The sequence below is a fragment of the Sciurus vulgaris genome (assembly GCF_902686455.1).
Source record: "Sciurus vulgaris genome assembly, chromosome: 17".
In the NCBI taxonomy this organism is placed as follows: Eukaryota; Metazoa; Chordata; class Mammalia; order Rodentia; family Sciuridae; genus Sciurus; species Sciurus vulgaris.
Window position 1 is genome coordinate 27,558,678 of NC_136478.1, and position 22,233 is coordinate 27,580,910.

A 22,233-nucleotide genomic window follows, 5' to 3' on the forward strand; every position below is an offset into this window, starting at 1 on the left:
GCCCTGGCCCTGCCTGAGTGACAGAGGGCAAGACCCCCTCCACATCTGGGCCTGTTTCCACTTCTATAAAATAAAGGGACTTGACTCTCTGTAGCTTTTAGACTCTACCTTGGAAGAACCTTTTTTTTCAAACCACATTTTATGTGGCAGTTGAGAGGAAATAGAAAGAAGGAAGTCGGGGGTCATAGAATTCACACCCAGAGGGCAGGTGCTTGCATCTCCCACCCCCATTTGGAGACTGAATCCAGGGATGCTCTTTTACTTTATTTTGAGACAGGGTCTTGCTAAATGGCCCAGGCTGGCCTCGCACTTAGGCTTCTCCGCCCAAGTTTCCCGAGTCCCTGGGACACAGGTGGTGCCACTACGCTGGGCTCAGAAGTGTGTTTTGGTACAGAGTCGTGGGGCCAGCACCCCGCTGGCGAGGACTGTGCGTTCACTGTGGGACAGGAACCCGCCTCTGGCCTCTGAACACTGAGGCCCCAAACCACGGAGTCTGGGTGACGTCTATTTTGGGGCCTGGGCTGTGTTGACTTTCCTCCCACCCAGTCTACCTCTAAGGCCTGAGCAGCAGTGACCCAAGAGGCCTTGGCCTATTTTTAGCCAGAGTGGTGACTGCGTGGGAAGGAAGGTCACTGGGAATGACATGCATGGGGGGGACCCCACTCCCTGAGGGGATGCGGGGTTCCAGAGGTCTGGCACAGGGCACTGCCTGCCACATGCCTGGGGCTACCCCTGGAGATCTGGGAGCCCACCTCCCACTTCCTGCTGCTACCAGCACACTGGGTGACACAGAAAAATCCCCACCCTCCAGGTCCTGTTTCCCCTCTGCCAACAATAGAGGTCAACAGCCCAAGCACCATTTTTTTTTTTTTCATTATAAGCAGCAACATCTTAGGAAACCATGGCCCATCATGGCCCAGGAGGCTGAGGCAGGAGGACTGCAAGTTTGAGGCCAGCCTCTGCAATTTGAGGAGACCTTAAGCAACTGCGTGAGACTGTCTCAAAATAAAAAATAAAAAGGGCTGGGGAGGGGGCTCAGTGGTAAAGCACCTCTGGGTTCAATCTCCAGTACACCCCCCAAAAATATATAGTTTGAAAAATGTACACGCGTAAAAAACTATCTGGAAGGCTGGATACCAACTGACAGGTGGGTTCTGATTGTCTTTAGGTTTCAATGAATTTTCTGGATTGGCTGCTATGAATACAGTTTCCTTTAAGGTGAGGAAACAAAGTAACTTTCCACTGGTTGAGCAGCTCCATGGCCTTCCTAGGGCTGCTCCCTCCCAGGCCTCAGGTCAGATTCTTTCCGCTCACCACTCCTTACCTAGGACACCAACCCAGTTCCCATCCCTGCATAGCAGGCACAGAAAAAAAATTCCCATTCCACAGAGGAGGAGAGAGGCTCAAAAAGCGAGAGCCACTTGCCTGAGGTCACACAGCAGGGAATAGCATTGCTAGGGCTGGAACCAACTCTAGGGTCCAAAGCCTGAGCCCATTTCTCTGCTTCTCGCTGACTATGTACTCATTTAGAGACACGAGGAGGGTTATCCCTAAAAGCAAAAGGGAGTAGCCAGGCGAGATGGCATGCTCCTGTAATCCCAGTGGCTCGGGAGGCTGAGGCAGGAGGATCTCCAGTTCAAAGTCAGCCTCAGCAACACAGTGAGACCCTGCCTCTAAATAAAAAAGACCCAAAAGGGCTGGGGATGTGACCCAGTGGTAAAATACAACTTAGTTGGAAGAAGAGCAGTGTTCCATGTAACCTCCCTTCGCACTGCCCACGTCCTCCCAACCTGAGGCCCAGGACTCTGTCGGAGGCCCCTCCCCAGCTCCCAGCCCTGCTGCCCACAGCCAGCGCTCGCGGAGGGGCCTCACCTCCATCCACCTGCCGTTGTTCTCCGTAAAGAGGACACAGAAGGGGTCGGACTTGGAGGTGACGTCCCTGTCCAGCAGGTTCTGGCCGCTCACCGACAGCTCCACCTTGCACACGCAGTACTGGGAGCCCAGGGGGGTGGCCCCCGCGGCCGCAGCCCCGCCGCCAGGTATGTAGGCCATGGGGGTTGGCGGTGGCAGCAGCAGTTCCTGGCAGTCTGGGGGAGAGGAGAGAGGGTCAGCAGGTGGCAGATCACATGCTGCCCCTCCAGAGGGGGTCACCATGCGCCAGCCTGCGGGGAGTGGGGAGAGCCGGCGCCGGCACTGGTGGGCTGCTCATCTCTGAAGCTCTCCTCCTTTGGTGAGGCCCACAGACCAGCAAGGAACCGCAGTGGACAGGGCCGCCCGACACTCACGCACTGTGCCAGCAACACCCGGCTTCTCCCGAGCAGGGACCACGCTGGCATCTTGTGGCATGGCAGCATAGTCTTTGAGACGCCTAGGGTCAGATTTTACTCTCACCGGCAGATGCCCGCTTAACAAGGCCCGCCATCCGTGTGGACACGTCCAGTCCCCACTCACCCCACAAGGGCCAGCTGCCAGCTCCTCCACTAATAGGTCACCCCTCAGGTTGAGAGGGTAAAAGACCCTGCACTTCCCCAGAGGAGGCGAAGGGGGAGGTGGAGGGAACGCGAGGCCCCGTCCCTGTGCCTGGCAGCATGGTCACAGGTCACTTTCACAGTCTCAGGCAAGTGGTCACGTTGCTCTTTCCAGAGGAGGAAACAAGCTCATTCGTTTCCTCCAGAGGGTTCACTGAGCAACTGCTCAGTCCCAAGAATTGCACCAGAGCCGAAGATCTTGCAGGAAGAGACTGTGCCGTTGAAGACTCCTGGGGAGCCCTGGTCCAGTCTGGCTGGGACACAGTGACTGTCCCAGAGCAGCCAGGTCCCCTGGGTTGTAGCCCGAGAGTGACAGGAAGACTTGGAGGCAGGGAAGTGACATGATCTGATTGGTCTATTTAAAAGCTCACTCCAGCCTGTGGGGCGAGCTGGCTGTCAAGCTAAGGAGAAGCAGCTGCTGTCATCCCTGCAGGAAGGGCCATGTCACGTCACCGTGCTGTGATGCTCCTCCCCGTCTACCCTCATGGCTGTCCACTCCACAAGCACCAGTCTCTCGCTGGGTCTGGAGAAGGCCAGGCCCCCCTCTTCCCTCCAGAGATGTGCCTCCCAGGGCACGCCTGGCAGGAGGGGATCTGGGCAGTGAGAAGCCAGTCCTCAGTCCCCTTCCTCTCCCCGTCTGTCCCCAGAACCTCCTCACAGTCACACGAGCCCAGAGCGTCAGGACAATTTGCCTGCAGGATTTATTCTCGTGTAGAAATGAGTTGCCTGGAGGGGCCAACGGAGCCCACTCCCACCACGTGCGGCCAGGTGAGCGGGACAGGCAGGGATGTCCAAACTGCATGCCTGTCATGTGGCTGAAGGCGCCTGTTATGCTCAACCCTGCCCTGGGGGGTGGAGGGTGGGGCAGGAGGACCACTGTGTTATAGATGAGGAAACTGAGGCCCGGAAAGAGGAAGAAACTGCCCAAGGTCACAGGGCCAGCCACCGGCGGAGGCAGAGTGTGAGCCGGGCCTCTGGACCCGGGGTAATGCTCGGTCTCCCACCAGGGTGGGGACAGCTGGCATCGTGGGAACCTTCAGGGAACCAGCCAGGCCAGTGGAGCCTGAAGCAAAGGGGCAGCACAGTGACCAGGACTGTGGTCCTGGGGAAGCCAAGGGCTGAACAGTACCCAGGCCCGAGTGCCCAGGGCGGAAGCCAGCTCGCCCACCTGCCTGCCTCGCCACGGCCCTCTGTGTCACGTTAGGGGCTGCCCTGCCCCAGCCCCCGCTGCCAGGAGAGGATGGGGTCAGCCACACATGCCCAGCTCCACGCACTCCCTCATCCAGACAGCGTGCGTCTGGTCACAGACACACGAGCTGGTGTGGACGCCCTTCCAGCCCTGGGGGCAGCCCCCTCCCCATCACGCACCTCATCTTGCCTTGGTTGCTACACTGGCCCCCAGTCTCACTACTGCCTGGCGGGGGCATGGTCAGGAGGGCCAGGTCACGGGGGTCCCAGCCCCCTGACTGCCAGCCGGAGAGAGCTGAGGATGCCCGATGGGTGGGGAGGGACTCCTCCTCCACCCTGGGCAGGCCCCTTGTCTGTAACTCACCCTCTGGCAGGAAGCTTCTGGATCCCCGAAAGGGGGAGCACATGATGGCCGAAGCTGGGGCAGGCGGGGTTAGAGTGGCCCTCTGTGCCAGCCCGGCAGCGGGCAGGCCGGCCGGACCCTGAGGCCTGACGCAATGGAAAAAGAAACCACAGCTTAGGCTGGGCTAGGCCCCCTCCCCTCCTACCCCAGCGGGAGGCGGGAAGGTGTCATTAAGGGAGGGCTGGGTCTGCCATGCGCATCTGGGCAAGATGGAAGCCTCCCCAGCAGCACCGCCCCACAGGTAATTTGAGGTTTTCAGGCAGGAAAAGGGGGCACGGGAGCCAGGGCCTGTTAGAGGATGGTTCCCACTCCTGGCATGGATGGCTACGGGCTTCTGTGAGACCAGACCCTCCGGGAAGCAGCCTGGAGGGAGGGATAAGAAGACAATTTCAGAGATGATTCGCTGAGGCAAGGCCGGGGCAGGGCCTGGTCACCCCGGGCACAGGCTCCTCGTTCACCCATCCCCTGAGCACCCTGGGAGCATGGCTATGAACAGGCACCGGAGCTCAGCACCCCTGAAACCTGCTGTCCCAGCAACCTGGCTTCTCTTCCTAAGGCAGAAGGGCAGGAACCAGTGACTCTGGTGCTGAGCCCCAGGTCTAGGGCCAAAAACCTAGTAACTGTCCTTGACCCCTTGGCTTCACCCCATCCCACCAGAGCATCTGATGCCACCTCCAAGCAGCCTCCAGTCTCGGCCTGGCTGGGCCCTGTCCTCTTGTGCCAGGCCATGCCCCAGTCAGGCCAGGCCTCCTGGGCAACCCTCTCTCCTCCCCACACCAGAGCCAGCGGGAGTCTTTAAATATGTAAGTCAAAAGCTCCCACAGCTCAGCCTGAAACCTTCGGTCTTCCACTTTCAGGTCGCACAAATTCCAACCCTGGCTGGGTGGTGGCTTGTACCTGGAATCCCAGCGACTTTGAAGAGTGACAAGTTCTGAGGTCAGCCTGAGCAACTCAGCAAGACCCCCAGCAACTTAGTGAGATCTCGTCCAAAACTAAAAAATAACAAGGGCTGAGGGTGTAGCTCAGAGGTAAAGTGCCCCCGAGTTCTGTCCCCAGCACCGAAAAACAAAGCAAAACCAGTCCTCTCTAGGCAAAAAGAGTCCTGCCTGAGCTGACTGAAGCCCAACTCACGCCATCTTCCCTGGCTCCCTGTCCTGGCCACACTGGCCTCCTCTCTGCTTCAGGGTGCCAACCTCTCTCCTGCCTCAGGGCCTTTATAGTTGCTGTTCCCAGGGCCAGAAATGCTTTTCTTCTCATGAAGGGTCTTAGAAGTCACCTTAAGGCCTTGCTAAATTGTTGAGGCTGGCTTCGAACTCAAAATCCTCCTGCCTCAACCTCCTTAGATGCTAGGATTGCAGGCACATACCAGCCAGTACCCCCCCTCAAAAAAAAAAGTCGGCTTAATGTCACATCCTCAGAGGCCTTGCCTGATCGCTCGAGCGCATGCGATCTCCGCGCCGTATGAGCGCGTTACATGCCTGGCTCTGTTCCCAAGGGAGGCACCAGCACATTCCTCCAGCACGAGCGGCTTCTGCACAGTGGTTGCTCCACTGACTTGGGACCCAAGTCAGGACCCAAGAACAGGCTGCGGTCCAAAGGGGAGGCACTGCGGACTGGCTGGGTGGACCCCTGCCTTAGAGGTGGACAGTGATGGGCAGACAACCAGAGTGGCAGGCACGGTGGGGCAGATGGCTGAGGGGGAGACCCGGAGGCTCAAATGGGGAGAAGGGCAGCTAGAAGATGAGCAGCAGGTCACGGTGGCCGGCGAGCAGCGGCCCCACTCCTGAGTCTCAGCCAGTGGGCACCATGGGTCTGGGTGGCTGTGGGAATGCCACCAGGACGTCGAGTGGGAAGCATCAGGCGCCATCGGAAAAAGCACGTTCAACTCAGCATTTGTAAAGTGGAAAAGATTCTGTTCTCCATGTCAACTCTGGGAAGCAAAGCTCTAGGGTCCTGCTGGTGCCGAAGCAAAGACCGGGCTTGGTCCTCGGGCCAGCATAATGCAGCAGCTAAGGGCAGACCCTGGACTCTGATCCAGGGATTTGAATCCCTGATGCGTGATCTCAGGCAAATTACTTAACCTCTCTGTTTCACCTTCTGTAAAACTGGGACAATAAAAGTGCTTCCAGGCTGTCTACAGTTCTTCCCAGGGTGTCTCAGGTTCTTTCCAGGGTGTCTGAGACTGAGAGAGACAGGCACTTGGAACACACTTGTGAGGGGAGGGAGCAGAGAGCGAGCGGTTCACAGGAAGCTGCAAGGGGCTAAGGCTGGTTGAGACACTGGTTCCAGGCTCCCTTTCTCCAAGGGCCTGGCCAGTGGAGGGACGCGTGCACAGAAGCCAGGAGCAGCCAAGCTGGTGGCGGGGGCCAGGCAGTGAACAACAGACTGGGGCGGCCGAGGCGGCCACCCACTCGGGTGTGGCTCCCGGGACTCTCGGGCCTCCAGACGATCCTGCTGGGGAGGGGTGCTCCTCTCTAACAGCAGAGCTGCCGAAGTGGCTGCAGTGTGGTCCCCAGGCAGGGGGCCCTGGTGTCTTCCAGGAGCCCATCAGGAGCGTCGCACCCCCAGCACCACTGAGACCCGGTCACGCCACCAGAAGCTCTGGAGGCAGCCTGAGTGTGGGAACAAGCTCTCCAGCGACTTGGATGTGGGCTAAGCGTGCACAAATCATGGGTTGGGAGGAGAGGTGGGGGCTCTAACAAGCTCCCAGGTGGGCTGAGCCTGCCACCTGGGACCATGCTGGGGGCAGGAAGGCCCTGGACCTGAGGCTGCGACGGGCGGGCGCTGCTGGCTGACCCCACCCAGGGGCGGCTCTCCTTGGCCTAGTTAAGCAGATGCTATTCTCGGCCCCCATATAAGCCCTGCCAACCCAGGGCTAGATGCGCCACTAACTAGAACCCTCGACTAACCAGACGCCAGGTCCCCACCAGCCCCCGGGGCGGCTGGGTCCACAGAGCTTGCAGGGGTTTGGGAAGGGTCTCCTGGTCTAAACTGTCTCCCTTGCCCCATTTCCCAGATGAGAAGACTCAGGAAGACAAGTGGCAACTGATTAGTCAGGGCTCTCCAGAGAAGCTGAACCAGCTTCTGTGGTACAGAGAGAGACTTATTTTAAGGAATTGGCTCATGTGATTGTGGGGCCGGGACGTGGGGAATCTGCAGGGCAGGGCAGGGCAGGGCAGGGCAGGGCAGGAGGCTGGAAAGGCGGACAGGGTTCCTGTGCTGCACGCTCCAGGCCTGTACCTTTTTTGAGAAATCACATTCTCTGTGCTGAAGGCCGTCAGTTGGTTGGATGAGGCCCACACATTATGGAGAGTAATCCGCTTTACTCTTCTGATTTAAATGTTAATCGCATCTTAAAAAATACCTTTGCAGCAACATTCAGACTGGTATTCAACCGAACAATTGGTCACTGTAGCCCAGCTAAGTCCAATGCATAAAATCAGCCATCCCAGCAACTTTAGCGCCCAGGAACAGAAAAGTAAGGCAGTGGGGTGGGGCTCTGGGTTAGCCCTTCCTAAGTGTGGGAGCTAGAGGCTGGGAGAGAGGGAAGGTGGGTGTGGCCACGCTGATGGAGAAATGACCCTCATAAAGGAGTCATAATAAGGCCTGGCCCAGGTTCTTGCTGAGGATACTTCCGTACCTTCCCAGCATCCCTGAGGGAGGCACCATCCCCACCCCAGGTCTCCAGGTGAAGAATCAAGCCCTGGTGGGGGAAGGGTTCACTCTCTGGCTCCCAGGCCAATACCACTCCCAGGAAGGAGCCACACTGGGACTGACATCGGATCCATCCAGTGGAAATCACAGAATGCTGCACACACGGCAGGCACAGGCTCCAGAGGAGGAAAAGTGCTGGGCGCGGTGGCCCACATCTGTGATCCCAACAGCTCCCGAGGATGAGGCAGGAGGATCAAGAGTTCAAAGCCAGCCTGGGCAACTTAGCAAGGCGCTAAGCAACTCAGTGTGACCCTGTCTCTAAATAAAATACAAAAGAGGGCTGGGGAGGTGGCTCAGTGGTGAAGCACTCCTGGGTTCAATTACTAGTACAAAAAAAGAAAAAAAGAAAGATGAGAAAAAGCTCCCCCTGGCTCCCTCCATTCTCAGGACGACTGCCCTTCTCTCACGCCTGGGCTCTGGCTCCCGGCAGGAGGTGGCGACGCTTCCTCATGCTCTCCACTCCCCAGGTGCCGTCCATCTGCCCAGACGCTCTTGCTCTTCCTCCCTCAGTAGAACCAGACTCGAAGGGCCTATTGGCGCGGGAGAGCCACCAGAGCCTTCACGGCTTGCCGGAGGGAGTGGAGAGGGCGCCACCACCCAGCAGAGCCACTCGGCAGTGCCTGCACAAGCTCGTAAGTGCAGCCCCGAGGATGACCCAGCAAGGCCACCAGGAGGCGAGCACCAGGACATCCATGGTGGCGGCACTCTTCCTAATGGCCCTGGGCTGGAGCCCCGCCCACCCCGCCATCAGAAGGGAGGAATAAACGGTGCTTGATTTAATGGTACACGGTAGACAAGTAATGAGCCTGCGGCCACGCGGGTGCACGGACAGCGTGGAGGTCTCCACTCATGGTGAGGGAGGTGGGCAGGACCGAAGGGAGACGCCGCCCCTGGTGGAAAGTTCACAGGGGCCAGGGGGGTCTACGCTACTGAAGGTGAGGACCCCCAGAGGACAGGTGGCAGGGTGACTGACGCGAGGCCTCGGTGCTGGATCTGGGTGCAGGAAACCCCAGATGTGCTGGTCGGGGGCTGCCATCCAGCTGTGCAGGCAGGACGGCCGCCCGCCTTCTGCTATTCAAAAACACACTGCTTAGGGAAGAAAACCAACTCAGGGGACCCTCCACAGAGCCCGTCTGCTTCCTGGGTCCCTGAGGGGCAACCACCCGCCATGGCCATATTGTAACCACTAGCTTAGGAAATGCCACCCTCGCTAGAGCCTAATGAGGGGACCACATCCGATTTCCTTTTTTGGGGGGCGGCATGTACCGGAGGTTGAACTTGGGGACACTCGACCACTGAGCCACATCCCCAGCCCCATTTTGTATTTTATTTAGAGACAGGCTCTCACTGAGTTGCTTAGCGCCTCGTTTTTTGCTGAGGCTGGCTCTGAACTCCTGCCTCAGCCTCCTGAGCCGCTGGGATTACAGACGTGGGCCACCGCGCTGGGCCACATCTTCTTTTCATCTCTGTTGTTCCCAACACCAAGAGGCCAAGCTGGACACATGCTGCGGGTTGTGAGGAAGGCCGAAAAGGCCACAGGAAAAGGACCTGCAGCATCCCGGAATTACAGGGGAGTCACAAAATTCCTGGACTTGAGAATTCTGGGGCTCTGGACCCAGGGCTAAAAGGCATCATGGTCTATCCGCCCTCATCTTCCAGCCACAGGAGAACCTGGCCCAGCCCACCACCGGGCATCCTGGGGGGAGGGGTGGTCCACCCCAAGCGGCCCTGCTCCCTGGGACCCTCCCTGCATGCCCGTGGCTCCTGGTTTCCGCCAGCAAGCATGTAGCCCCAGGGGAGCCGGCGGGCACTCTGGACAAGACCAGGGGCGGCGCCTCCCACAGATCACGTTCCACCTTAGCCCTGGTACCGGCGGCCATGCTCAGAAGACACCGCGCTCTGCCGGGCAGCCAGGCCATTATGGGGATAAATATAGATGCAGACAGCAAGGCGAGGAGAAGGCAGCAGGGGTCGGACCTGATGTCCCCCTGGGACCCCTGGCTTCTGCCAGACCACACTCAAGGAAGCAGCACTCTGCCGCCACGCGCTGGCCTGGGCGGGAGGCCACCTCTCTGGGAGCCCCAGGCCCCACGATCGGCTTGGGCTGCACTGGAGCGCTTGTCCTGGGGTCTCGCAGGCTGTCGCCACAGTGGCCGGCCCAGCGGGTGGAAAGGCGGCCTCCCCCGGCTCAGGGAGACCAGAGGTTAGGGTCAGTGCTGCTCCCGCCAGCACTGGGGTTGTGGTCCCCGGCCTCCTGCTTCCCAGGAAGCCCTGAGGGGATGCACCCTGCAGTCTTCCCACTGCAGAGTACACGGAGTACTTAGGGAGCTGGGGAGTAGGTCTGGCCAGGTCCAGCTGGAGGACCAGGTGAGTGGAGGGTTGAGCGACCACAGGGCCTAAGTTATTCAAACGTAGCTTCACTCAAAGGGGGCTTGGGGAGCCTCAGAGATTGGGACCAGCTCAGAGTCCTCCCCTGTGGTAACCACCCCCACCCAGGGTAGGGCCATGGGGCAGCTAGGTGCCAGGAGGCTCCCAATTCTCTGGATGAACCCAGGCAGGCCTCTTCCCCTCCCAGGGTCTCAATCCCTCTGCCTCATTCCAGCCTTGTGGGTGGGGCGACAAATGCCCCTTGGTCCTTGGTGGGCTGCTCTGGGCTTCAAGACCCAAGTTCTACCCAGAATCTCTGAGCTCATGGGCCTGGAAAGTCATCTGGACCTGTTCAGGCCCAGAATTCCTCTGCAGGCCCCTGGGACAGCCGTGTAACTCTGGGTCCATCCCTTGGGAGAGGAGGCCCTGGCCACCTTTTCAATGGCTCCTTGTACTCAGTGCCCTCAGGCTGCACAGCCCACATCCTGCCATGCTGCAGAGTCCCACCTTCTCACCCAGACAGTGGTGGGGTTCTGAGCCACAGCACCCCAGGCAAGAGGCCGCCAGCCAGGGAAGCAGGCCCAGCCCCTCCTCGGTCAGTCCTTGTGGACAAGTCCACTGCCACCTTCTCTTCCGCTCCTGGTCCCAATTCCCAGGAGGTCCTCCCCAGGGAGATGGGATTCAGCACTGACCGATGCTTCTGCCCACCTGGTCCTGTTCCAAGGGCTTAGGTCTCCTCGTTACGTCAGGAGATGGGCCCTGCCACTATCACCCCATTTTATAATTCAGAGAACTAAGGCACAGATGTTCTGTAACCCACTTCTTATAGGCTGATCTGTGGCCCCAAAAGATACCCCATCCCTAGAATGTGAATGTGGTGGAAATACCGTAGTTTCAGATGTAATTAGTGAAGATGAGGTCATTCTCCAGTAGGGTGGCCCTTAATCCCATGTGACTCATGTCTTTAGAAGAGGACAATGTGAAGATGCAAGGGAAGATGGCTATGTAAAGAAGAAGGCAGAGGCTGGAGCTTTGCTGCCCCATGCCAAGGGATGCCCAAGCTGACCAGGGCCTGGAGCTTGGCAGGGAGCGTGGCTTGGTGTCCAGCTTGCAGCCTCCAGCATTGGAGGGAACGGACTTCTGTTGGTTCAAGCACTATGGTGCACAGGGCTCCGCCAGTCTGTGCAAACCAGAGTTTGAAACCAGGCAGTCAGGCCCTGGGACCCTGTCCGCTGCAAGCTGCACCTTCTCTGGCTGGCCTCAGGGGCAGTGCCTGAAAGACTAGAGGCCGGTTGAGGAGCCACCTGCAGGGGGCTGAGCACGCTCTCCCGTGTCTTGGAGAGAGGACAGCAGGACACATCGGGCAGGCCAGATGTCCCCAGCTCCTGGTGAGCTGCAAAAGCCATCGAGGGAGGTAGAGGAATTGTGGGGAGAATGGGCTGCTGGAATACCCCACGTCCCACCTCGGGGCCTCTCCTGTGCTGTCTCCTCTGTCCAGGCCCTCGTTCCTGGTTCATTCATCGGAAAACATCCACTGAGCACCTGCCCGGCCCAGGTACAGCTGGGATACGCCATGACAGAGACCAACGCCCGGCTCCTGTGGTTCCAGTCCATTAACATCTCAGCTCAAAGGTCACCACCTCCCTCCCCACCACTGTCCTTACGACTCTCCCTTGCTGAAGTCTTCCTGCTCTTGGTCATTTGCTCATCTCCGTCCCACACCCCCAACTCCGAGCTCCTGAGCTCAGGGGCTGAGTGTGCCTTGATCATTTTTGACCCCCAGCACGGTCTCTGACCTAGGTCTGCTGCACAGGAAATGGGTGACTGCAGGCAGAAAGGACATTTCCTGTTCTTAGGATGCCCATTTCCTACATGCAAAACTGAGGTCAGAAAGGTTAACCAAGAAACAGTCCAAAAAAAAAAAAAAAAAACAGTCCAGGTCACACAGGGAATGGGTGACTCTCCCTAGCACACCTTGGACCCCCAGGCGAGCAGGCAATGGCAGCAGGTAATGCCCACTGAGGGGCTCCACCTCCCCCACCTCCTCTAATCCCCATTCTTTCAGAGCAGGGTGAATCCCACCTTCTCTCAGACACACACCTGTCCCTCTCCCAGTCCTTGCTGCTCTTGGCAGCCCCCACCCCTGCCTCGGCATGACAAGACTGGGATCCCTCCAGGGACTTGAGTGCAAGCTCATAATTCTTCCAGGATCCTTCACCCACCACCACAGACTTCTTTAAGCTGAGACTACAACAAGGGGCAGATCTGGTCATTCCTCACAAGAACGTTTACTGAGCACCTACTGTATGCTGGGCACTGTTCTAAGTGCAGGGACACAGCCCTGTTCTTGTCCTTTTATGGAGCTGACGCTCTTTGGTGAGGGGGGCAGATAATAAACTGAGGAACGAATAAACAAATAGGGTGAGTTTAGAGAGTGGCAAATGCCTCAAGGTGAGGTGACGGAGGGACAGTGATGCCATCCTATTCAGTCTCATCTCAGACCCCAGAGGAAGAAGGAACAACGGGGAAGTGGAGAAATGTTTTAAGACACAAAACAGCAATCTCCTCGATGTCTGGATTGCACGTTCCTCTCTCCAGGGAGGGCTGGGGAGGAGCAGGCTGGCCTGAGAGAACCCCAGGGGGATTCTGAATGCAGTTCCACACACCAGGCGCACTGACGTTCCGGGAACAAGGATCTCCACAGCTAGCGGTTACCAAGTGCCTGCCTCGTGCCAGTCACAGTGCTGGTGCCCAGGCCCTTCATCCAACTCCACCTCACAACTGCCTTTAAAGAAGCACAACATCATTCTGAAAGAATGGTGGTACCCGGCATCCGTTCCTCGCTGATTGATGAGTAGAGAAACTGAGGCTCCACCTGATCTCTTCTTCACTTGTGCACCTCAATTTTAAATCTCCTCGCATTCCGGGTTGGGGAGTCCTTGAAACACCACCAGAGACACCATACTTGCCACTCACGAAGTGCCCCAGCCTCCCAGCAGCCCTGTGAATTCGGTCATGTCATCGTTTGCCTCATTTTACAGATGGAAAAACCCCAGAGCCCCAGGAGAGGGGGAAAGCATGAAGACAGGAAGTCACAGAGGCAGGGAGAACCCAAGCCTCCTTATCCTGTGTGCCCCCACCTTCTCTCCTTGGAGAAATCTGTCTGGTGACCCCTCCCCCTCCAGCTGGCTGTGTCACCTGCCTGGGGGCAATCCCAGAGCTGGCTGGGCCCCCTGCCAGAAGGACTACAATAAAACCACTCCTTTATGTTCCTGCTCAGGCTCCGGCAGGCCCTGGGTGAGGAGCCCATTTTGCAGATGAGGATGCAGGGACGCAGAGGGTTGGGGCCATGGTCCTAGCGCTGGTCAGAGGGCACTGTTCAGAGTCCATTAGGGCTGTCCACAGGCAGTCTCCAGCTGCCTGAGATTACCACCCTGGCCAAACGCCTATTTTCCCATGGGCGAAGGGCTCCCCACTATTTACCCAGTACAGCAATCTCCTTGTCCCCTCCTCCTAAAGTCAAGAGGCTCTGTGAGGGCAGAGGACACTGGGCTGGGATCCAGGACTGACCTCGGCTCAGTCCTCAGGCACTGGGGGACAGCCCGACGTCCCTCCTGGACATGATCAGCTGGTCGACCCCTCAGTCTGCTGCCTGCCTGCCAAGATCAGGGTGACCCAGTCTCCAGGTGGCTCCCATGCAGCCCACACTGAGTCCTCTCCCAGGCCACACTCTCCAAGGGGGAGGGGCTGGATTCTTGAGTCCGCAGCCCCAGTGCCCTCTGTAAGGGACAGAGGAGAAAAGAGGTGGGGAGTCCTCCATCAGGCAGGTGGGACCCTGACCCTGGGCTGGGGACTTTTTCCAGGTGAGCTTGTCCGGCAGTAATGCCACCACCACAGAAGCTGTGGATGCCCCAAGAAGCAGAATAAAGTCCCCACCCCTAGGTGACGCCCACACTCCTACCTAATCAAAACCTGAGGGCAGATAAAACAAAGGGCAGATAGGATAATTCCCCCTGGCCCCCTGCGCTAGCCCCTTCCCCCAAATACCTATGGGTCGAGGGAAGTCAGACAGCAAGAGGAACCCCCAACTAGCTACAGGAGCCTGGGTTCCTGTTGCACCTGTGCCTTGGACAGATCTCAGCCTCCCTGGGCTGGAGCCTCCACCCAAGGGAGAGCTTCGCAACCGGAAGGGGCGACGCTGGAGAAAGGGATGGGAAGCGATAGGAAGAAGGGAGTGAGACCCCTCTAAATTCCAAGAAGCATCGCTGCAGGGACGCGAAGGAAGCAAGGGCCTCTTTCTCTCCCTCCCCCACCCCGTTAAACACATAGGTGCCAGACAGCTTTTGCGCAAAAACTAGTTTGCAAACACACTCCGACTTCTGGGAAGCTGCCCAGCTCCACTTCCCCTCTACGCTCGCCTTCCGGGGGCTGGGGACCGGCCCTGGGGCAGTTCCCGGGGCAGGGGTGGGGTGGGGCTGGGAGTGGGTAGAGGGGTGCGCCGCCCGCAGCCTGCCCGACCTCACGCGCCTTCGGCGGCTACGGTGGTGGCTGGTGGCGGGACCCCACCTCCGGACTCCCTCCAAGCTCCTCGCGGGTAGGTAGGAGAGTCCCCGAAACAGCTGGGCTCGGGCCTCGGGGGCGCCAAGGTCCTCTGGCACCCGGCCGCGCTTCCTTCCCCGCAGTGGGGGCGAAGGCGGAGCGCCCCCGCGTGGCCGGGTCGGAGCGGAGCCGCTGGACACCGGAGTCCGGGCGCGCGCGGGTGGCCGGGGGTCCGGGTGCCGCAGCCCCCCCAGGGGAACCGGCTCCCTTCCGGCGGGCCCAGGGCGCCAGAGCCGAGTCCCAAGGCCGAACTTGAGCGCTCGCGCCACGCTGTCCCGCCCGCCCTCGCCCGCCGGGCCCCACTCACCGCGCGTCCCGCGGGCGCCGCCGCCTCAGCACGCGGCTGCCGCTGCCCGCGCCCCGGGCCGCCCGGGCATCCCCCGGCGCTGCGCTGCTCGCCGGGCCCGCGCGCGCCGGACGGGCTCTGGGCGCTGCCCGCGCGGCCGTGGCCCGCTCGCGTGCGCTCCCGGCCGCTCGGGTCCGGTCCTCCTCCCGGGCCGGGCGGCGGCGTCGGCGGCGGCGGCTCGGGCTCCTCCCTCCGGCCGAGGGCGGGTGCGGGGAGGGGAGCGCGAGGCGAGGCGGGCGCTTCCTGGAGGGGCGAGCGCTCCCCCCGGGCGCAGCGGGGGCGCGGTCCGCTCGGAGCCCGCGGCCAGCGCGCCCTGGCAGTCGCGGGACGCGAACGCTCGAGGCCCGAACCCGAGGGTCTGGACGCTTCCGGCGGGAGCCCGGCCGATCGGGACGCCGCGAGTTCGCGCCCGCCCCGGGCCTGCTTCGCCTTCGCGTCAGGCACCTCCGAGCTCTGCGCGCTCTGTGCTCGGGCTCCGACACGCGAACCGAGGGGTGGGATCCCCGCGCCTGCGGGCCTCCAGGGCGCCGCCTGCGGCCTCGACCCCCGGGCGTGAGCGGCGCGGCGCCCTCAGGGGAGACTGCACTGGCTCGGTTCTGGATTGTTGGAGCAGCACTAGGATCGCAGTGTTTTCTTCCATTTTAATTTTTTCCCTTTCAATAGCATTTTCTTGCCTCCAGAGACTGGTAAGATGACACATGTCTGACACAAACGATAAGATAAAGACGATAGGAATGGGGCTTGGAGCTAGTCAGCTGCAAGCAATTGGGCATTTCTAAGGCTCTGGAACCGAGGCCTCCTCTTCTGTGAAGGCTACCTTCTAGAAAAGGCACCGGTTCTTTAAAAATGAGTCTGCTGCTAAGCACTCAAGCTACTAATAACTGCTCAGTGGCATTTATGGGCCCTTTGGACAAGTTAACCATCAGGGAGCATACTACTGAGCCTCTTGTAGTCAGATTGGGGAAGCGGAACTGTCCCGGGGAACTCAAGGCCATGTGCAATGCTCTGACCCTGGGGAGCAAGTACTGGGCAGCTGAGGGTGAAGGCCTGGGCTTGGGTTGTGGGTTTCCATTCCGGGCTGGTGAGGGTTAATGCTAGAGCCTCACGCTGCAGCCTGTGAACCTCCCTCCATGTGTGAGTCACTGGCACTTAGCAGGCTTAGAGGGGCAGCCACCAAACCACCCCAGGGCTCTGAGCTTTGTTCTCTGCCTGCCTGTCCTCCATGCGCCCTACCTCTCTCGAAGCGCTCTTTACCTTCTGGCTTATGAAGTCATCGAGGCCCTTTGCCCAGATCTAGGGCTGACCATCCCCTGGGGCTTCTTAGAGCCAGCTCCAGCCCAGCTTCCTCTAGGAAGGCTCTCCTGGTCGCCCTGGCCACCAGCATCCCTTGCTTCTTCCAGCAGCAAGAGAGCCAGGCACTGGGGTGGGCGGTGGTGAACCAGATGGTCCCTCTCAAGTTGCTCACTTCTGGGGGCAAGTTCAGGGCCCAGGCACTAAATGAAAAGTGCAAAGAGAGAGGGAGGTGACCTGGAACACCCAGCGTGGCCATGGGAGTCGGCAAGGGCCAGGGCACACTGCAGTTCTGCTCCTAGATGTGTACTCCAGAGAAATGCAAACAGCTCCACACATGAGCTTGTGCTCATGCACGATTCACAAGAGCCAAAAAGTGGAAACAACCCGATGTGCATCAGCTGATGAATGGAAAAGGAAACGCTGCATGTATAGCCAGATGGTGGCATAGTATTTAACCACGGAAGGGGTGAACTTCTGCCACACGCTGCAATAGGGACGGGCTTTGAAAACACACCAAGTGAAAGGAAGCAGTGAGACCAGACCACACATGACATGATTTCATTTAGATGAAATATCCAGAATAAACAAACCCATAGAGACAGAAAGCAGATCTGTAGCCGTGTGGACCTGGAGGGGTGGGGCTTGCTATTGATACAGACTTTCTTGGGGGTTGATAAAAAGCTTCCAAAATTAGATTACTCTGATGGCTGCATAACCGTCGATCCCCGCCACTGACTTACACACTTTAAAGGGTGAATGTCTTGGTGTGTGGATTGTATCTCAATAGAGCTGTCTTAAGAAAAAATAAAACAGGCATCAGGAGAGCCCAGAGGTCAGTAGAAGGCCAAGTGTCCATCGTGGCTTGATTCCACGCACTGTCCCACCACGCACCATGCAAGCCTGCACAATGTGGAATGAAATCTTCCTTGCCTGGCAGGGAGTTCTCTGTGCATAGCAGGAGGCCTGCCATCTCCTAAATGAGACCCTGTCCCGGTAGGGCATGTGTGGTCAAGACCTGCCATCTGGGTGTTTATTTTATTGTCCATGCTGTTTGGACAACCAGAACAGCCTTCAGTGTGCTTGTGAATGAAAGAAACCTTGGAGAGCAGACCTGTTCACCAGGACCCGGCTGCGCCTGGGGAGGTTGGGTGTTGAGGTCATGTGAGCTGTGTCCCCAATCACCCCAAACCTTGTCTCTCAGGCTTCTGGGGTCAGCTGGGCTCCGCTAGTTGTAGTTCACTCCCAGGTTTCTGCAACAGCTACGGTCAGCCGGTGGCGGGGACCAGAGTCACCTAGAAGTCTCTCACACAAAATCCGGCCACTGTTTCTTCCCTGTAACCTGGTGCTGGGCTCCAAGAGTGAGCGAGCTGAGCGAACAGGGTGGAAACTTCATCATCTTCGATGGGCCCTGGCCTTGGAAGTCACACATTGTCACTGAGGGGTGTCACTGTCACATAGTAGGAAGAGCATGTGGGATGGGAGATCTGGTGACAGCAGCCTAGAAAATACCATCTGCCCAGGGGATTGATGTGGAATGAACCTGTGGCACAGATCTGCCCTCAGGGGTCTCGGGAGAAGAGGTGCCACTGACTGGTCACACCTCGGGCTGGCGCCGTGGTCCTGGCTTTGAATCTCAGCCGCTGCCTGGTGAGGCTACTCGACACTCTGGGTCTCAGTTCCCGGCTCTGTAAGAGGCGGGTGGACTCAGCACTTGCTTTAAGGGATGGCTGGGAGAATCCAGTGAGATGGAACCAGGTGTGCAGACGCTGGGGCTCATGTGTTATTGCTATTTATAAGGCCAAGGTTATGGTCACTGATCAATGCGGGGTGATGCCCTTGTAGGATCAGCATGGCAGTCCTCTCCAGCCCCACCAGCGATCTCAAGACCTCTGTCAGACAGTTCTAGGTCTGCACTGGAGTATAGAGTAGTGTGGGGACTGCTGCTGGCCCCCTTCTCTATCCGGGGACCTCAGTTGCCTTGGTTCTCTGGAGACAGCACCCCTTCTGCTCCCTCCTCCTCAAGTCAAAGGTCCCTCTGACTTGACGCCAGGGTGGCGTTGGGGTGTGGGGGGCATAAGTTCACCAATGTGGCTTCCAAGGGCCGAGGAGGAGGGTGCCGGTGGCTGGAGACACACCAGGTGGGGTGGGGTTCTTGGCAGGGGTGGCTGGCTGGGCTGCCAGCTGTCGGGGCTTCCTGGGCCGCACCCGGGGAGGACCTTTACCAAGCCAACCACCAAATGGTCTTCGCTGTGAGCTCCAGATGTGTCCAAAGGGCATGTCCGGCTGGAGCTGCCATTCCTTGGGCCTGGCAGCAGCAGGCCCAGGAGGGCGCACGGCCCTTTCATCCCCGGCAGCCCTCTCCCTCAGCAGCGCACAGACCTGCGGGCCACTTTGATCCCCAGTCCAGGACCACCCAAGGCCCTCTTTACCTTTTGGATCCAGGGTTGGAATCTGAGCCCCACTAGATACATCCAGGGTGACCTTGGGCAAGTGCCACACTCTCTCTGTCCCTCATCTGTAAAGTGGGGAGATCGTTGCGGAGGTTGTAGTGATAGGTCTAGAGGTCAGGGATGGTGATTCTCTGTGAAATACCCAGGGAATCCAGAACTCTCCCCGGGGGCCTCAAGAAATTAGCCAGAAGATCATCATTGCAGCTGAAGAAAAGAGGTCCAGAGCCTTGTCTCTTTCTGCTCATGATACAGATGAGGAAACTGAGGCACTGAGGGCGTCAGAGTCACCAAGGGCTGGTTCAGTGACAGGTGCTGCCAGTTACTGACTTTGTGCCTTCAAGAATGTTAGAAAAAGCCCGTAGGGCTCGGTGTCCTCATCTGGGGAGGGAGGGTCACCGGGATTCTCAGGAGAAAACAAGAGGCCTAGGTGTAAAGGCATGGCCGACCCTCCAAGGGACAGCCTACTCTGGAGCAGCGGCTCTCCCGTGGCTGCAAATCAGAAGCACTCAGGGAGTTTGCTAAATGCTGTTTTTATCTTTTCCCTGGTGCTGGGACAGAGCCCTGGGACGTGCCAGGCAAGCACTCTACCACTGAGCTCCATCCCCAGCCCGATCCACGTACAGAAAGCTCCCCAGGTGACTCTGCTGTGCAGCTGGGGTTGCCGTCCCCTGACATTCCTCGGGGGAAATGCAGACTCCCAGGCTCTGCCCCAGAGCACTGGACCAGGATCCACATGTCAAAACGATTCAATGCGCATTACAAATTTCTGTAAGTGCAACTTCATAGCTTGGGAAGCACTGGCCTGGATGGTGGGTTTCAGGCAACAGCGGGAGGGAGGAGGAGAGAGAAGGCGATTGAGAGGCAGCCTTGAGGCCCGTGAAGATGGGAAGGGAGACACTGTGGCTCCCGTCAGAAAGACGGATGTTTAATCTGTAAAACCCCAGGAGGGAGGCCAAGGACAGAGTAGCACCACGAGCCTCTCCAGCTGGGCAGGCAGACCTGGGTGCTACCAGCCCCATCGTCTCCTTGGCTTACCCACCGTTTTGATTGACACTTACTGGCCATGGCTCTATTGTTCTTTGAATTTTGTTTTCATGTCTATATTTAAACTGAACACACTTTGGGCAGGGAGATTGGACCCCATTAGTGTCAGACAGAAAATGAGGCAGGTCCAGGAGAAATGCCTCTTAATACAACCATTAGGGCCCTTCCACGCCAGCGGGGTGGGGGCCAACTGGGCATCCGGTCCCAGGAAGGGGAGACAGAATTTGGGTCATAAGGTTTTTAGGTACACTTCTTGGACCCTCTGCCTCCTGCCTGCCTCCCTCATGACTAGGCTGATGGATGGTGCCATTTGGTGCCAGGTGTGCCCTGACCTGGCCCGATAAGGATGTCCCTGTGCAACCTGTGGGTGCTTGGCACTTGGCCAGAGGACTTTCTCCTCATTCATTCTTGGCGGGAGGCCGGGGACAACATGGAGGTCGGCAAAGATCAGGACCAAGCTACCCTGGTGAGCCACAAGCAGGCTGGGACATCCCCACCTCCTGGCCAGGTAGGAACAGCCCCTCACATCCCTCACCTTCAGGATCCACTGAAGTGATCTCAGGGATTGCCAGTGGGCTCTCCTGCCCTCCTGTGGCGCTCAGCTGTAACTGCACCCTCCCATCCTGGCTTCTCACATTGGCCCAGAAGGCTCCCCCAAAGCAGCACTTGCTCCCTGCCACAGGCAGGTCACAGGGAGGGGGTGCTGTTATTCTGTCATTTGGGGCATTTCTCCACCCCATATGATATTCAGCCCTAATAGGGAAATGGAACCGTCATGGAACCAGTGCTTATTTCTTGTACCAGGGACTTTGCACACCTGGTCTCCCTGACCTCGTCAATAGTGTGTGTGTGTGTGTGTGTGTGTGTGTGTGTGTGTGTGTGTGTGTGTGTGTGTGTTTCTGTCTGTCTGTCTGTTTCTACCCAATGTGCAGAAACAATTCCTGCCTTCCAAGATAGGCAGCAAGGAGTCAGGTCACGTTCCATTCCATGCCCACCTGACTACCGAAACCGTGTTCCTAACCTGCCACGCACCCATGGAAACCCTCCGGGCCAGGAATTTGCAGGCTGCAGCAAGGACCAGGTGAACTGTGAAAAGCAGGGGTGGAGTGATGGGTGTTGATAGAATGGGGAGTGGCAGGACTGCAGCACCCGAGGGGTGTGGGCCCCATCCAGAGGGCACAGCCACGTGGCCCCACACATCACCCTTGAGTGGGAAGGCTGGACCAGCCCTTGGCAGAAGTCAGAGTCTGGATGTGTGCGTCACAGTTCCAAATTTCAAATATAATTAATTTATAAAAAGGGTTTAATAGGATGCAAGTCAAATAAAAAACGTTAGGTTTTTAAACATTTCCCACTTCCATAACACCTCCTGTTGCAGAGTCTGAACTTGGACCCAGAGGCAGAGTCTGAACTTGGACCCCTGCCTCCCGACTCCTGGGCCAGCACCCCTCTCAGCACACCTGTTGTCCGCTCTGTTCTGCAGTCCCTGGTTCAGGGCTGAACCATTCCACCCTCTGGGGTAGCAGGGGACATCAGACTCAAGCTAGGTGCTGGAAGACAGTCGCAGATTGACCATCCTTGGCTCTGCTTGAAATCACAAGAATACTGTGGTGCCCCCAGAGACTCGCCTGGACCCCCGAGGTAGTGGACAAAGGCAGCAGCTTTGCCTAATGTTTTGCGAGTGCCCACCCTAGTGCCCTTAGACCGGGCTTTTTCCTTAAATAGGACAGAATGGGCCTGATCTCTCCCAAGGTCAGTTGGTTCTACCTGGACCTGGGTCCAGAGTCCTTAGAAACCCAGCACCAATGGGGGCAGGTCGCCTCGTTTACAGATGGGAGATGGGGAATGGAGGCAGCAGGGGACTTCATGCTAAGTCCCCAGGGTGGCCCAGAGCTCTGGACGTTGGTCCACAGGGCCAGACAGTACTGAGATAGTCTCTCCCCGGCTCAGGCGGGGAGTCTTCCTGGAGCAGCTGCTCTGGAAACACAATCTATAAATAAATGTTTGCTTTTTAAAAAGTAATAAATTAGATCCTGCACTGGAGGTCATCTGGCAGGCCGTGTGTCAGGTGACATGAATGCATCTCATGTGCCGTCTACGGCAGGGCCAATCGTGTGTCCTGCCACTTGTACTGTGAGGACTTGTGCCACCCACCAGGTGACATGTGACAAGTTCCCCACAGGACCACATGTCAAGAGTCCCTGCCTTGTGTGACCTTCCGTGTCACAGCAACATCATGACACCCTCACTGTGCCACACGTCCCCGCCGCTCACGCAGGTCGTGCCTAAGGCAGGGCTCCC

At 58.3% G+C, this 22,233-nt stretch overlaps 1 protein-coding gene across 3 annotated transcripts in view; it reads right to left on the reverse strand.

Annotated features, from left to right (window-relative positions):
- CPNE2 (copine 2) overlaps window positions 1-15,327 on the reverse strand; it is a 37,687-nt gene extending 22,360 nt beyond the window's left edge. The window contains exons 1-2 of one of the 3 annotated variants that reach the window (XM_079117905.1): window positions 15,107-15,327; window positions 1,873-2,087 (exon numbers count right to left, since the gene is read on the reverse strand). In XM_079117905.1, the coding sequence (XP_078974031.1) occupies window positions 1,873-2,052 (180 nt within the window). In that variant the 5' untranslated portion in view covers window positions 2,053-2,087; window positions 15,107-15,327. Of the gene's footprint in view, window positions 1-1,872; window positions 2,088-13,770; window positions 14,055-14,718; window positions 14,872-15,106 lie in introns of those variants that run through there. The other 2 variants (XM_079117907.1, XM_079117906.1) reach the window with 2 other exon arrangements.
- Between the last annotated feature and the right edge of the window lie 6,906 nt (window positions 15,328-22,233).